The sequence below is a fragment of the Chelonoidis abingdonii genome, chromosome 21, assembly GCF_003597395.2.
Source record: "Chelonoidis abingdonii isolate Lonesome George chromosome 21, CheloAbing_2.0, whole genome shotgun sequence".
Taxonomy (NCBI): Eukaryota; Metazoa; Chordata; order Testudines; family Testudinidae; genus Chelonoidis; species Chelonoidis abingdonii.
Window position 1 is genome coordinate 5,377,819 of NC_133789.1, and position 16,831 is coordinate 5,394,649.

A 16,831-nucleotide genomic window follows, 5' to 3' on the forward strand; every position below is an offset into this window, starting at 1 on the left:
GATTAGGTCCTGCTTTGAGCAGTGGGTTGGACCAGATGACCTCCTGAGGTCCCTTCCAACCCTGATGTTCTATGAATCTTTGATACTTAAAGTGGAGCACATGCATCTGCGCTGGCAGGATCGGGGCCTTAAATTCCCTTTTCCCCTCTGGCTGGACAGTCCCTCCCGCCGCATCCCAAGTCCCCGTTCACAATGGGAGGTGCCTCCTAGGGGGCGTGGCCATCACGGGAGGAGGCGGAGCCTCGCAGCCCCAAGTGCCGCCGCTTTTAATAAGAGAGAGGCCAGAGTGGCTCTTGGAGTCAGAGGATGGAGCAGGTGGAGTGACGGAGCGGAGCAGACGAGGCGGCTCCCAGGAGTGGGGGGAATCCCCCCCCTTCGGGTGACCCTTGGAAAGAGGGGAGGTGTCAGGGGGAAACTCCCCCCCGCCCCCTGGAACCCGGCGGGCTCTTTAGTTAGGAGGATTTTGTACAAACAGAGCTTTGGCCGGGGGCAGCGGGGGGGTTCTGCTGCCTTTGCTCCTGGCGTGTCCGGACCGGCGATGGAGCCCCGGCCCCGCGTGTGAAACCGACTCAGCCGCCGCTGAAGTGGGGCTGGGAGCTGCGGGGCGAGCGCTGCAGAGAATTTGGTGCCTGGCGGGGACGTCTCTTTATTTTATTTTTTGCACGACCCTGATGAGTTGCTGAGGCAGGGGAGGGGGCTGATCTCCCCCCCTGCAAACTCCCCCACCCCGCCTCGCCTGGCAAGTCGATGGGAGCCCTGGATCCAGCCTCCGGAGCTAGCAGCCCCGCGCTCACCATGCTGAATGGCACCGACAGCCAAAGTTTTGCCAAGGAGCCGCTGGATCTGCAGGGGGCCAAGGAGCCGGCCGAGCTGAAGATGGGCGTCCCGGAGCGGTTCTACTTCCCCGACGCCCCGGCTCCGGAGGGCTGCTCGCTGAGCCTGCCCTACAGCCCCCCGATGGTCCCCGGGGGCTTCACCGGGGGCGCCCCGGCCACCGGCCGCTTCCTCAGCCCGGCCCTGAACAGCTGCTCCGCCTACAGAGCCCAGCCGCCGCCCGCCGCCACCCAGCCAGGCAGCCACGGCTTCGGGCTGCCTCCCGGCGAGCTCTACCCGGGCGGCGGCGAGCTCTACCCGAGCCCGGCGGCGGGGGAAGGCTGCTACCCGGGCGCCGTGCAACACGTGTTCCCCCGGGGCCCGCTGTACCCGGTGCCCGGCTACCAGCTCGCCGGCAAGGTCCAGGTGATGCTCAACAACTACCCGCTCTGGGCCAAATTCCACAAGCACCAGACCGAGATGATCATCACCAAGCAGGGCAGGTGAGGCCGGGGCAGGGGGGCCCGGGACCCTCCGGGAGGTGGGGGGGGCGGAGTTTAAGGGGCGGGTGGGGACGGGTGCCCCCCTACAAGGGCGGGAGCGTGTCTGCTGAAGATGGTGGGGAGATCGGGACTCCCCCAAATGTAGTGTGTCTGGGGGGGGTGGAAACCTGGAGCCCGCTCGTCGCCTCCCCCTAACGCGATCCCATTGCTCGGCTCACCCCGGCCCCGCCAGCCAAGTCCTAAAACTTCTCTGGAGAGAGCCAGGGCTCCTCTCTCTCCCCGCGGTGCGCCGAGCCCCTACCTGCCCGAGTGGGACACCGCGGGGCGCAAAGGGGCTGTAGGGCGCGGGTCCCGGGGTGGGGAGGAGGGCCTGGCTCGCTGCGTGTCTGCAAATCCCGGGCGTTGTTCTCGACACTCTTGGCTCTTTGACACCTGCCGGATCGGTAAATCCTTCGGGGGAGTGAAACGCCAGCAGGCCCCCAAGGTCCGGATCTCAGCCCCCCCGGCGCAATCCCCGGAGTCTCGGGTTGTGGCTGCGCAGCGCCCGGCACAGGCCGGGTGGCCTCCTGGGGTCTGGCTGAGTCTCACAGCGACTAGGGTAAAACTAGCGCGAAGTGAAGTGCACAGGGGTTACTCTGCCTTTTCACCGCTGGGACGGAGACCAAAATCTGGCCTTGCCAAGGGATCGTATGTGTAATTACTTGGATCTTCCACACACACTCTGGCTTTCTCTTCTCCCTCTTGTCTTTCTGAGTGAGGGCTCCAAGCCGACTGCTGTGTGCCTGGCCATCTCTGAGCCGCTCTCCTGTTCACACCCTGTATTTCTGCTTGGGTGCCCGGCAGTCCTCGGCCGCTGGTGCCCGCTGGACACTCTCAGGCTAGGTACTCTCAGGGTCTTTGGCACCTCACAGGCCCAAGTCCGCACAAGAGTGACTGGGCAGGTTGTGAGCCACCGGGCAGCTGCTTGTTTCCTCTCTGGCTCCCGTGGCAGGCTCGCTCAGATAGCGTGCCAGCGAGCTCAACAAGCCAAGAGAAACCATTTGAATCCATGCCAGGGTTCCTGACCAGGCAGCGACCCCAGGCAGTACATGATCAGAGTCACGGGAAGCCAGGGTTTTAGCGGGCACTAAAACCGTGTCCTCTTTTCCCAGGCTTGTCAGCTGGAAATGCTGCAGGTCTTTAATAATCACGATGATGACAACCTAGGGCCAAATGCTGTGGTGGCGTAACTCCACTGACTTCAGTGGCGTCAGGCCAGCAGGGAATCGGAACCCTGAAATGCCATGAAGTTGTATAATGAATGCCCATCTTTGGCCCAGTTGTCTCCAAGCCCTTGACCAACACGAATTCCACCTCAGCAGCCCCCCACTTCCCAGCATGGGGGACGCTTTGCCCTGTGGTAGCCCCATCTGCCTGCCTCTGAAGCCCAGTGGCAGGAGGGCTTCTGATTTCAGATCATATGTAGCCCGGCCATGAGCGCAGGGGACAGGAGGAGATGACCTCTGGAGGTCTCTTCTGGTCCTACCATTCTGATCCAGTGGGTGTAGTAGGGTCTGTGAGGTGTCAGGCATGTTTCACCCAGGGCCGCCTGTGCCTACAGTGCCATCACAGTCTGCCTGTGTCACTTCTGCGCCCGAAGAGGTGCTACAAAATCAGGGCCTAGTGCTGGGAGGTGGCGAGCGCTCTCAGCCTGTGGCCTGGAAGTGGTGCTGTATTTGTTCTTTAAGCGATGGGCTGCTTCCTACCAGGCACAGTTATATTTCAATGTCTGTTTAACAGGCGGACGCACACATGCTGGACTGGATTCCCCCCGCTGGTGTAAATCAGCAGAGCTCCATCGACTTCCCTATTGCCGTGCCAATTTGCACCAGCAAGGGATCTGGTCCCTTTTTTTTATTCTAACCTGCCTCCTGTTTAGGTGCTTTCTCACCTCCTCTGCCGGGGTTAATGCATTTTAGAACATGCTTTTTAATAACTTATTAAAAGCTGGGGCTCCCACTGCAGATCAGTGCAAAACAGAGCTTCAGAAATGGCTAAAACTCAGACCTGATCCAGTGGATTTGGCTGCTGCTGTGAGGGGGCATCTCCTTTTCACCCAGGAGGTCTCCGCACCTTTCAGCTTTTTCTTTCTTTGGCCCAGACAGACGGTGTCACTTTGATGCCGAAACCAACCTGGTTAATGTGTTGAAAGTCTAAACATGTTAAGGCCGGTTCATTTCCCAGGCAGGCTTCCAGGCCTGCAGTCCTGTGGAGCATGCCCTCTGTGAAGCACTCAGGGCAATTCAGTTACATACCATCACTATCAAGGGACAGGGAAGGGGAAGGAAAGAAATATCAACCTGATAGATCCAAAAGCACCTGGAGCTAGAAAAACCCTGTCTAGTACTCTCTCAATTCCCTTCTCTGCCTGCAAACCCCAGTGACTCGGTTTCTCTGGAAATTTAAATTCAGATTGGGGGTGGAACATATTTGATCAGTTTTCAGCATCTGAGATTTTCTTTTTTTCCACTGCTGGGGTCATATAGAAACCTACTAAAATATCACCAGAAGAAATAGCTTCCTCTTTCCCCTGAGCCCAGAACTAACCCTTCCAAATGAGTTTTAACTGCACATAGGATGCATTCGCATAGTTAATTGCGCCCCTCTGAGCCTTTCACTAAATCGAATATGTTGCGTTAAATTAATCTGCTGCTGTGGGGTGTTAAACAAACACTGTCCAGAGGTGGCTGCATTCCAGAGGCGCTTAAAATAATTCACGTGTAGAGAGGGCCCAGTCCTGTTGTCCTGGCACTAGACTGGCGTCTTTTCCCATTGACTTCAGGGGGAGCAGGATCGGGGCTCCTGGTCTGCAAAGCTGGTTGGTTTTGATAGTGCTTTGAGATCTTTCTTCTGTAACGGTGCTGTGTAGGCCGGGATTTTTGAAAGTGGCTAAAGATTTTTGTGTGCCTCACTTGTGATCCCTGAAAGGGGGCTTCATTCTCTCGGAGCCAGGGGTGGGTCCTTGCCGACTGAAAGTCAGATCCCTTTTATCTGAATATGGCCAAATTGACACCCAGCCCAAACGTCTTCCATAATCACTGGCCCAATCCTGCCCCCATTGAAATCAGTGACACAACCGATGTTGGTTGCAAGGGGAGCAGGATCAGGCCCTAAAATATCCCCCTCCCACAGACGTAGGATTTTATTGCTTTAGAGATTCGGCCTCTATTGGTTTCAGGAGTTACTCACTGGTCTCTAAATCTTACCCCACCCTGTCACCACTATTGGGCTGATTACAATCTGAATAGCGAAGAATCAGGTTCCAGTGGGGCTTTAGAGTAAAAGGAAGCCTATTACTTCCCCAGCACTGCAAATTTTGGGGAGGAAGAGAGTGATCTGCTTGTGCTCCATGGCAGTCGCTCAGCTAGGCTTGAATTTGTGGTGTTCCCTGTGGATCCAGCCTGCGTGTCCCCCGGACTGCTCCTTGAAATCCGCTGTTGCCCAAATACAACCATGAAACAAGCCAGGCTGGGCATGGAGTATGGCTGTCTTTTTAGGCCAACTCCTGCCAAGGCAGGTCATGCCCTTACGAGAAAGCACTACGGTGTTCTGCACCAATGGTCTGACATTGACTAAGACCCCTGAGTTGGGGGAACTCCAGCAGAGAGAGAGAGAGAGAGAGAGAAAGAGAGTGTGTGTGTGTGTGTAATTACACAGAGCAGAGCCTATCTGTGCGCGCCCTGAATTGGAGTGCTTAACAGTTAGCTCCTTCCCTTTTGAGGATACTTAAATCATTTCAGACTGGCCCACAGGAACTGTGTGTGTGCTGGAAGGTGAAAGCGCTGGAGAAGCTGGGCCCCATTGGCAGCGGGTGCTGTGGGAAATCATTTGGATCCATCTCTCTCTTGCTCACACACACTACAGGTCAAGAGGCTGATCTGGCATCTGCTGGAGCCATGGTTTCACTGGACATGGCTCAGGCCTAGATGTTTGATGCCTGTTGACATCAGTGAGAGTTAGGTGCTTAAACACCTTTGAGGGAACTGGGCCTCTGTCCCAAACCTGGCTTCTCGTTATAACGTCACCACCGTGGGTTGGCCTGTTGCTACAGTAATTTTCTTCTTAGCAGGCGTCTAGGACAAATCTGGTGCCGGATCCTTCCTTCCAGAGGGCGTGGGACAGTCCCTGTTACTTCTGCGGTGTGCTCTACCCCACAAGAAAACAACAGCAGTCTGACAGCCAAAGCTGGAGACCCCTTCCTTAGTTTTATTTGCTATGGGCTTGTCTAGACTGGGACATAACTTCATGGAGGCAGAGGCAGCTGTGCAACCCCACTAATGTGCCTGTGCAAAACTGGGTTTGCACTAGTAGAGTTTACCAGGGGGGGTTGCACTGGGGCAAGCACCAACTTGCACAGTTGCACAGGCCTGGTGCAAGGTAAATCTAAAGACAGACTGGCCTGGAGGCTAAACTCTCCTTGGAGTCTTTGGACCTGATTCACTCCCTCCGTGTAAAATGAGGCACACTGAAGTCAGCCGGGCTTGCCTGGTGCAATGTTACTCTGCAAAGAGCTTTTCTCTCCCATGTTGGTATTAGCGGGTCGGGGCAGGGGGGAGGCGAGCAGCAGCAGCAGCAGCAGCGTCTCCCTGACTCTTCTGTCTCTTGCATGGCCGTGGTTATTGTGGCTCTGCGCCCTTTCATCATCTCAGACTCAGCGGCAGGCTTTTCATTGGGAGACAAGTCAACTCAGGAAATCAGCAGCCCACCCGCCGCCCCTCCATGACGGGTGTTTTTTAACCAGAGGGAGCAAGCAGGGCTGTGTTGTGTGATGTGCTCAGGAGATGGAAAAGGGGCTGGGGGTGGGGTGGGGAAGGGTGGGGTTCAGCAAACTCATTAACCCTCAAACTGCGCTGTTGTGAAACTGGTCCATTATGAGAGAAGTCCTCGTAGCACTGCGGTGGGGATGGTAGACTCATCCCCATTTTATAGACTGGAAAACTGAGGTGCAGAAAGCTGGTCCTGTCCCAACCAGACAAGGAGTCAGCAGACCTAGGGTGAGAATCCTGGACTATCCCATCCTACAGCTCATTCCTCCAGCAGGAAAGGTGCTGGGTGGATGCTTTGGGGAGGGGGAAAATCAGATCTTTGGCTGGTGCAAATCGATATCAGTGGAGTTAGGCCATTTTATGCCCACTGAGTGCTGCCCCCACTGGGAACCTGACCCCCCCACCCCTCCAGGGCTTTGTGGCTCTGTATTTGTAAATAAGACCCCCCATGGAGTCCCACCTCAGCACTAGGCCACTGATTTCCACACCTTTGCACCCTCTCCTGTATCGTAGACACTTCCACCCAAATCGCTAGGACATGCCTGTTAACAGGACAGATTCAGAAGCAAGGCCTATGCATGGGTGATTTAGGTGCTCATAGATTCCCTTAGACCTACTTCCTGAGCTGCAAGGCAGGCTAGAGGCCTCTGTCTCTCTCTGGACAGATTTACTCACTTCTGAAATGGGCCCTAAAATATCCTTCCACCAGAGCACCTACATAATCTTCCACTCGCACCCACTTGCCTCCACGTTCCCTGTGTCACTGCTTCACTACTCATCGCCGCCCCTGATCCTTCCATCTCCTATCCTGAGCAGTGAGCTGTGGCCCTCACCCCAGCCCACTCCTCCCCCTTCTGTTTCAGAACCACACTCCTGTGGTCTCCACCCTGCGCTTAGTGTAGCAGTATGATAGCATGGTACGAGGCTGGAGAAGGTATGAGCAACTAACAATGTATTGCAACCTAGACGGAGGGTCCCCCCACCTTCAGGAATCATGTTTCTTACAGAAGTAGCAGCGATAAGCCATCTCCTTTGCTAAGCAAGCACCTTTCAAGTAACCCAAACTTCCTAGTACAATTTAGCTTGACCTTTAGCTAAAAGCTGTGCATCAGGTCCTCATCTGTATGTCAGGTCTGGCCTACAAATTAGATCGACTCAGCTACGCTGCTCAGGGGTGTGAAAAATCCCCCAAGGGACGGAGCTGGGTAAATCGAAGTCTCCATGTCGACAGCACTAGATGGGTGCAAGAATTCTTCTGGTGACCTATGGAAGGTGGATTACCCACCCCGATCGGCACAGGTAACGGCCACACTGCTGCTGTGGAGTTCTAAGTGTAGACAAGCCCTCAGAGTAGCTCCGTTGCCCCTGGTGTCGTGCTGTCAATTTTAAGCAGAATTCCCTACCAAAATCAAAGCAGGAATGTGCTGCTTAGAGAGACACCATCAACTCAAACTCCCATCCATTTAAATCAAAGAATTTAAAAGTGGTTTCACATCCTACCCTGGAATCCCCCTGCAGTATTTTACGATCGTGTTTTCTTATATATAGGTAGAGTAGGAGGGGGGAGAGAGAGATATTTTTCTTTCCCCTGTAGTGTTTATACAGACCCACACCAACAATCAGGGAAAATTGACTCTACAGGGGAAAACTATGAAATTGACTATAACAGAGGAAATGGTGAAACTGACAAGACACAGAGTGCTGTCAAATGCACAAAGTAAACAATGTAGAAAAACATACAGAAATATGTGTTTTGGTTTTTCCCCCTCCACTTCCTCTCATTAACCTCATCAACCTGAGGTGTTGCTTGTAACAATATTAGTTTGTTTTTAAATCAGATGTTAAAGAGACAGAGGTGAGGGAGGTAATTTCTTTTATGGGACCAACTTTGGTGAAAGAGACAAGCTTTTCAGCTACACGGACACACAGCTCTTTTTCAGCTCCATGAATCTCAGAAGCTTGTCCTTCTCACCAACAGAAGATGGTCTGATCAAAGATACTACCTCACCCACCTTGTCCCAGGATATTAGAGAGCCCAACATGGCTGCAGCAATGCTTTCAATCGAATGTGTCATTTTAAAATTGATGAGGTGACAGCTTGCCTGAGTTGAAGTCAACCGCAGAACACTCACTGACAGCAGCAAGGCCAGGATTTCATTTCAACCCTTTTGAAAACCAAGCTCTTTGGGGTAGGGACTGTGTGTGTTTATATAGGGCCTAGCACAATAGAGCACAGGTCTGTTTGAGACCCCCAAGGTCTGTCTAAATGCAAAGCAGTGTAGTTAAATTCATACAAGCCCCCTAGTGTGGATGCAGTTATAGCAATATAAAGGTGCTTTATGCTGGCATAACTAGTCCCATATGGGATGGGAAATAAAAGATACCAGTGTGAAGCCAGATCTATGCTTGGAAGTTTTACAGGTATAGTTTATTCCAGCCCCATAGAGCAAAATATTCTATGCCAGCAAAAGCACAATTTTAGCAATATGACTCTGTTTACACTAGGGGCTCTTGCTGGCACAGCTGTGTTTTGTCCGGCGATCACACCTCTTCTTACCCCTGCCTGACATGGATATGCCAGCGGATGTCTGTAGCGTAGATGTGACCTGAGTCACTTTTATATCAATATAACTGCGTGCACGGTAGGAGTTGTATTGGTATAACTTGATCAATTAAAAAAAACAGTCTCCTAACTGACGTAGTGGTATCAGTAGTTCAATTCCAAGGTAGTGCCTTGATCCTGAGACAATATGGCCCTGGCTTCCAAGTGGTGGCCAGTCTTTGCTGGTGGCTTAAGCCAGGGGTTTTTTTATACATCAGTCCTCAGATACATGCTAGAAATTAGGGTCTTAAAGCGTTCCTCTTTCGATGTTCTAGGTGATATTTGCCGCCCAAGATAAAACAGTCCCCTGCAGAGTAACAGATTAAAATTCCAACCACATCAAAGTTCCCACGCGCCCGAAACGTGCTTAAATGTGAAATATATTTATTTATAAACCTTTTGGGGGGCGGTACTGCTCGGCGAGATTCTGAACCTGCGTAAAATGACTTCTCTCCGTGGCGCCCCATGCAGCAGTGCCACTTGAGCTCAGTGGATAACTCAGCGCCACCCAGAGCATTCAGGGAATCTGGGGCAAAGCGGGGGAGTTGCGGCACTTGTACTCACCCAGCAGCGATCCGGGTCTTCAGTGGCATTTTGGCGGCGGGGGGCCCATCAGTCGCTCCGCATCTTTGGTAGCGCTAAAGGCCCCCCCGCCGCCAAAATGCTGCTGAAGACCCGGATCGCTGCCGGTCCAGGGCTCACGGGGCCCCTGCGGGGCCCGGGGAAAATTGCCCCCTCCTGCCTCGCCCCTCTGGGTGGCCCTGAGATAACCTGGCCCGTTTATCGGAATGTCTCCTTAGCTCCTTGTCAGACAGAGAGGGAAGTGCCATGCTCACGCTCAGGGAGATCAATGCCATTTCTGCAATAACGGCAAAACTAACAACCGGTGAATGCCCACAGTTATGTTAGGCAGGATAAACAGAGTAAGTGCTTTAAATCCTTCATATTTAAGGGCTAATCAAGCACTGGAAATAGCTATTGAATAACCTGCTCAATTTCTTCTTCCGTCTTTCCGCATAGCACCCATCGCCGTATTAACAGAGCCCTGCCTAAATTATCGTGAGAGTTTCTTGCATCTTCAACCGCAGCATCTTGATTGGCCATTCAGTGGTTGGAGGTGTGATAGCAGCATACGTAGACACACCCGAGTTAGCTTTAATGTAGCTGTCTTTGATATCGGAGCAGCACGGGCCTTACAAACTCACTTGGGACCCTTGGGTGGCGGGACCCTCAGGTGGCTAGCCTGTGCTGCTGTGGCTTCACTGCTGTTGCTGCCTGAGCTAACGAGATTAAAGCAAGATTAAAGCGAGTTCCGGCGTGGTCACGTGCTGCGATCACACCTCTGATTGCCGTATAGACTGGGTCTCAGAGCCCGACTAATTGGATCACAAGAGTCTGATCGGCTCTGGTGATGCCTATTTCTTACAGTGCAGATTACGCCCGCCTTACTGCACTGTTTTGTCCTAACGAGGGCCCTGATTCAGCAGAGATCTCCAGCTCGATGGGACTTCAAAGCATGCGCTTAACTTTAAGCAAGTGCTTTGCTGAATGGAGTCCTCCTGGCATTGTGTTCCTTAAGTCCCAAAGAACAATTTTGAGTCATCTCATTCTTCTAGTAACATTTTTTATTTACGCTGAACTCCTCTTCCCACAAGAAGCCATCCCACCCTACCCGTGAGAACTGGTGGAACAGAACATGAGCTGGGTCCTACCTTTGTTTCACAGACAAGTTTTTAATTTTTATATTTGTTTTCTGGATCCTTCCCTCTGGGGCCCGCTGGAGAATTTTTAGGACAGTGACTTTAAAACGAGAGTAAGCCCAACGGGTGTAAGCTGTCGGAGGACCATCTTTTGGGTCTGTTTGTGCGACACCTAGCAGTGGGGCGAATAGTAAATAAGAACAGTGATGTCCTGGGAAGCTATATATGGGGAATTGAATCTGGTCTGTCCCAAAGCTTGGGGCTGTTCGGAGAGGAAGGTTTGAGCTCAGACCTAGCTGGAAAACAAACAAAATTGCTCCTTCCACAGGAGGAATGAAGCTAAAAGAAAAGGGAAGCCACCATGGTGGTGATCTGGATCTTGAAGGCAGCCTCTGATCTGAGCAGGGGATGGGCCCCTGCTCCCAGAAGGTTCATCCCCCTACCAGGTCTAGCTTGAGAGCCTCAAAGGCCTTAGGTGAACATGTGGGGTGAGGACATAGGTCCTGGGCCGGAGCTGTGGGCTGCTCTGACAAAGCAGAAATAGCATTGCTGGCTGGCGTCCCAGCGTGATGGATGATTTTCTTTCTCAGAGTAGTAGACAGGCAATTAATGGTATAGGAGGGACACCACATGGCCTGAAGGCCAGTTCCCCGGTGGGTGAGGTGTAAATAAGCCTAGCTCTGAAGTCAGTGGATTTACACCAGCTGAGGACCTGGTCCTTAGCATGTTAGCTCTAACACGGTTGAGATCTAAGGAGGAGAATGTGCCTTATCACCTGGCTGGGCCTCCCTCCTGCCCCCAGAATTCCCACTGAAGTTAGGATGAGATTGGGATTCACAGAGAAGGAGAGGCCATGTTCCAGACTCCCTCTCTTGCACTCTACGGGCCGGCCTGTCCGGCCTTTCGATGTGTCGGGACATTCCCATGAGCTGGATCCAGGTAGCTTCCCTCGGAGGTGTCTGCTGCATGACAATCTCTCTCCCTCTTCCCCAGGCACGTCCACATGGGGTTAGGCTGACCAGAGAGAAAGTGTCAAAAAAGGACAGGAGGTGGGGGGTAATAGGTGCCTATGTGAGAAAAAGACCCCAAAATTAGGACTGTCCCTATAAAATCGGGATATCTGGTCACCCCACATGGGGTTACTCCTGCAAACTACCCCAGACTATCTGGTGCTCGGGTGTGCCCCTGCTGCAGCCCAAAGTGGGCGTGGTGAGGAGGGGGGACCAATTAGACTATTTGCTGGGGATCAGCCAGTCCTGGACCAGCCCCCCGCTGTGCTTGGTGCTGTATGAATGCTGAACACACAGATGGCCCCTGCACCTAGTCTCTCCCCTCTCCTGGAACAGGCTGGCCCACTGATGGGCTTTCATTGTGCGGAGAGAGCCTGGTTCTCCCATGGGACAGCCTCCTCCTGAGTCTCACTGGAGTCTGGTCTCATAGGCAAAACGTTCCCCCCTTCTCGGAAATGCCCTCCCTCCGTGCCCCGCTGCCTCCCAGCAAGGCAGCAGGTGGGCTGAGCCTGTGCCTGCTGCGACGCACGAGCCCTCCGTGGAAAATGTGACTCATTTGCCAGAAGATGCTCAGTTCTCAGGGCCAGTTAATTTTTTTCCTGACCCCGCTCCGATCCCCGTAGGAAAAAGCAGGAGACGCTGGAAATGGGGGGCCGGTCCCTGCCCGCTCATAGCTCCTGCTGATGCTAATGCAAGATTACAGCACAGTGAGACTTTTATCAGCGCACATGCTCCTTCCCCAACCCCCTCATCTCCCTCCCACCCCTCGCCAATGCTTGGAAGTATTGCAGTGATGCAAAGCAGCAGCGGGTGTCACATCCCCAAACCTGCCCTGAAGTCCTGCCAAGAAATTAACCCTGGTCCAGTTCCTTTAACCTGTGTCTCTAGGGAGGGTTCACTCTGGCTTGGGGAATCTGTTGTCATCTGGGCCAGATCCCCAGCTGGTGTAAATCGGCCTACCTCTGTGGAAATCAATGGAGCTGCTTTGATTTCCACCGGCCGATCTTGCTCGTTATTGTTAAGCTGAGATCAGGGCCGGATGGTGTTTGTAGGATAATAGAATCCAGGGGTGGGGTGGGGGAGGCAGAGCCCACACGGAGGATCACAGCCCCATTGCACTAGGGACTTCACCAACACCGAACAAAAAGAGAGTCCAAGAGACAGCGGCTGGATGCCAGTGGGGGCGTACGAGGGACCGGCACCAGCTGCCTCGCCAGTGTCAAGATTTTTGTAGGATCGAGGCAAAGGAGAGAGTTGAGGGAATTGTAGGAGAACAAAATTCCCTTTCGTCAGCAGAGTGAAGGCCACCGGGAAGATGGCCAAGGAGGTGGCATCGGGAGTGTTTACTGGGGCAGCATGGGGGAGAGCACAGAGGGGCTTGTTTGAAAATGTAACACATTGGCGTGGAGGGGGGGCTGGCACCCTCTGCGGGGAGCTGACATTTCAAGGAGATGATGGTTAGGGTGGGCACACGCCCTGAAGGCCGAGAATTGAAAGGAAAGGCAAATCACTCATGTTTGAAGTCCTGGAGAAAGGGGGAGCTGGGGAGAGATCCAGACAGAGCGGTGGGGTGGTCAGTGATGCTCTTTGCAGCAGCAGTCTGAACGGGGTGGTCAGAGCCATGAGATAGTGAGAGTTTTAGCTGCACGAATGGAGAGGCCTGGCCGTGAATCCACCTCCGCGAGGTGTCACAGCGCTGTCTATAAGGAGGTTAGGTCGGTAGAACTGCCTCGTGCCGGGTGTGGATTTTTCACACCCCTGATTGACGTGGTTATCTGTAGTGTAGACAATGCGTGACTAAGCTGTCCCCTTGTGCGCGGGTGTGGCCAGGCCTGTGCCGGCAGGACGACAGAGCTGCTGCCTCTCGCGGAGGTTGGGTTTATGATGCCGATGGGAGAGCTCTTCCCCCATTGACATGGTGCATCATCACCAGCTAGCCCTTAGGGAGGTTCTGCAGAAAGAACTGGCAAGATTTAGACCTAGCCTGGATGGGAGGGTCTGGAGAGAGGGCTGCATTTTGGCACCTGCCTGGCAAGGAGAAAGTGGGGAGATCCTATGAAGCGGGAGAAGTGGGGGGTGGGGAGTGGGGGTTGAGGAAGGAGTCCAAGCAACTGGATTTGCAGGCATGGGAGTCGGCCAGGTTGGAGAGGCAAGGTTGATTGATAGAGAAAGGGCAGAACTGAAGGAGGAGAGGATGGCATCGCGATGGAGGAAGGCCCACAAGGTCACAGGATTTCTGCCAGAGGCACAAGGGCAGGAGTGGAGGAAGCAGGTGCTTGGTTTGGCCAGGGCTGGGGGCTGCCAGGACTGGGATCTTGCAAAGAGAGAGAAGTCAAGGGTAGAGGGACGTGGTGCAGGGACAGAATCAATCCCAACTCTCAGTGGCAGTGGACATAGAGTGGGGTGGGAAAGTTAGTCTTGTAAAGTCGGTGGTGCTGCTCTGGATCTTGCAGGGAGGAGATTGGGACTCTGTGTCCATTGAAGACAGGGGGGCCACTCCACATTCCACTAGGGTAGCAGTGGTCTGAGTAACACTAAAAATCTTGAATGACTTAGCCACAGCTCTCGGGTATGAAAAATTCACACCCCTGAGGGCTTGGCTGACCTAGCCCCTGGTGTAGATGTGGCTGGGCTTGGGGGAGGGATGCTTCCGTTGACCCCACTAGGGGAGGTGGAGTTCCTACAGCCACCCAGGGTGGGACTGTGCTCTGGGGTAATTGCAACATGGCGTTAGCATGCAGAGGAGACCAGTTCTGAGCTGGGAATCCATTTCCAGGGGAGTCAGAAGGAAGGAAGGTTCCTGCTCAGATAAGCTGAGGTGAAGACGGAGCTGATGAAAGAAGAGGTTCAGGAGCAAGGTGAAAGACCCGCTTAATGAGGGGTGAATGGCTCCCGGGCCTCCTGCTCGTGTGCTGTGGGATCTGGCTTAGCCTGCTCTTCTGACACCTCTGGGATTAAAACCAGGCAACTGTGTTTTGGGAGGAAGTGAGGCACCTGTGCCAGGGATGGGAGGAGATTTCCTTTAGCTCTTCTTCCTTCTCCAGGCCTGTCCCCACTGATGCAGTCAGTTCCTTGCCATAGGGACTGTCTGCAAATAAATAAGAATTGTTCTCAGTAGGGGCTGTGAAGAGACACCATTCTGCTGCGCTAGCTCAGCCATGCACCCCTCGAGTGCACCCACTAGGGGTCAGGCTTCTCCACGCCCCTGTGGCCGAGCTGGGGGGAGAACAAGGGACTTCTCGCCGGGTGCTGTTGGTTCACCCCACAGCCCCTGGTGAGGACATGGGGTATTTTATGCTCCCCCACTCCTGGAAAGTTTATCAGCAGCTGGGATCGACCCCCTAGATCAGGGGTGGGCAAACTTTTTGGCCTGAAGGCCACATCAGGGTTGGAAAACTGTATGGAAAGCCGGGTAGGGAAGGCTGTGCCTCCCCAAACAGCCTGGTCCCTGCCCCCTATCTGACCCCTCCCACTCCCTGACTGCCCCCTCCTCAGAACCTCCAACCCCCCACTTCTTGTTCCCTGACTGCCTCCTCCCGAGACCCCCCACCCCTAACTGTCCCCCTGGGAATTCACCCCCTATCCAACGCCCCCACTCCCTGTCCCTTTACTGCCCTGACCCCTATCCACCCAACCACCCCCCAACAGGCCCCCCAGGACTCCCATGCCTATGCAACCCCCCCATTCCCCATCCCCTGACCACCCCCACAGAACCCCTGGCCCATCCAACCCCCCATTCTCACTGTTCCCTGACTGCCCTGACCCCTGTCCACACCCCTGCCTCCTGACAGGCTCTCCGGGATTCCCACACCTATCCAACCGCCCCCTGTCCCCTGACTGCCCCCCACTCCCAGAACCTCTGCCCCATCCAACTGCCCCCTGGGTCCTCCTGCCCCTTATCTAAGCCTTATCTTATTGGAAAGCCCGGGAGGTGGATGGGTGGAAGTGCGAAGGTGTGGCTGGAGGGGAGAGGGCCAGGGACGAGCCTCCCCGGCCGGGAGCTCAGGGGCTGGGCAGGAGGGTCCTGCGGGCTGGATGTGGCCTGCGAGCCATAGTTTGCCAACCTCTGCTCTAGATCATTGTGTTATGTGAAGGGCAGGGCCACGTGGCTTTCAGTAACGTTTAGATTTAACTTCAGCAATTGCTTCCTGTAGATTTTGGTAGCTCATCACAGCCCGGTCCCCAAGGGCGTGTATTGGACTCCTGCCCGAGGCAGGGCGGCTGTCACCCAAGAGCTAGGCAGGCGAGGAACCCAGTGTCTTGCACCATCAGGCAACCGCTGTGTCTCCTGCTGAGTCAATGTGGGAGGGGCGGGGCGGGGGGGGCACAATCCTGCAGTGTCCCTTGCTGACAGTGCACAGGGTCAGGAGGAGTGATCCAGCAGTTATGTGGGATCTAGATGCAGCCACATGCAGAAGGAGACATTTAAATAGGAAGGCCTAGGTTAAAATAGCCATCCTGACTCACTGCGGCCATATTCCAGATTTACCCAGTAGGGAGTGGGGGCAGGTTCCCCCTGGCCCTCCAATTACACCGGCGGAAAGTGGATGGAAAACACCATCAAACGAGCTAAGTTCTCAGCGGGTATAAATCGATGTGGCTTCTTTGAAACCAAGGGAGCTGTGTTAGTTTCCACCGGATGAGAGTCTGGACCATTGAGTTTAAAAAATCAGCGATTGAGTTTCTGCTTTCAAGCGCACACGTTTGCATAAAGCCCCGGCCAGCACTGTGGGGAGAAAACCTGCCTCTAACATCTCCCACAATGTCACCAGACCAGTGGATTATTTTTAACTCGTGCTTTGAAAAAATTGTCTAAAACCACCTAAAATCTCCCCTTCTGCTTGGCTCCAGAATTTAAAAACGGCCCATCTGGCCGTGTATGAACAAGCATTTCTTCAAGCTCCGTGGCACTTCTCTTCCTGTCCGAAACTGCTGCGCAGCATTATTGGGTGCTGTTGTGGCCTGTTCAACTGTTTCCAGTGGCTTTGGATCAAATTCTTACACAGCTGCTGGGCTCCCTTCCAGCGGTGGCTGCATTCCAAAGGTGGGTGGGTACAGGGCTCGGGGACCCATGCTAGGTGCTGCAGCATCAACTATGGATTGACTCTGGTGTGGGCTGCCCAATTTGTGTTGCTTTTAGAGACCCCGTGATTTCTCCCCTTTAATTCCAACCAGCCATGGACACATTTGGATCGTGCTCTGAGACTGTATTTTATCACTCATGTCCACAATGCGTTCTTACTTGACTACCATTAAATCCATCAGAGCCAAACCTCCCACGGAAACCAGTGAAGAGTGTGTGTTACCAGTGATATTAGTGAGCCACATAATGCGTAGCAGAGAGCAGATATTAGACAGCTCCTCTCTGCCACAGCGCCCTAGCTCCACGCCCCTCTGA

General features: G+C 53.9%; 1 protein-coding gene across 1 annotated transcript in view; it reads left to right on the forward strand.

Moving 5' to 3' along the window:
- Positions 1-298: 298 nt before the first annotated feature.
- The window catches only part of TBX21 (T-box transcription factor 21), a 33,227-nt gene continuing 16,694 nt past the window's right edge, over positions 299-16,831 (forward strand). The window contains exon 1 of the mRNA XM_032791395.2: positions 299-1,316. Coding sequence (XP_032647286.1) covers positions 748-1,316 — 569 coding nt within the window. The 5' untranslated portion in view covers positions 299-747. The remainder of the gene's footprint in view (positions 1,317-16,831) is intronic.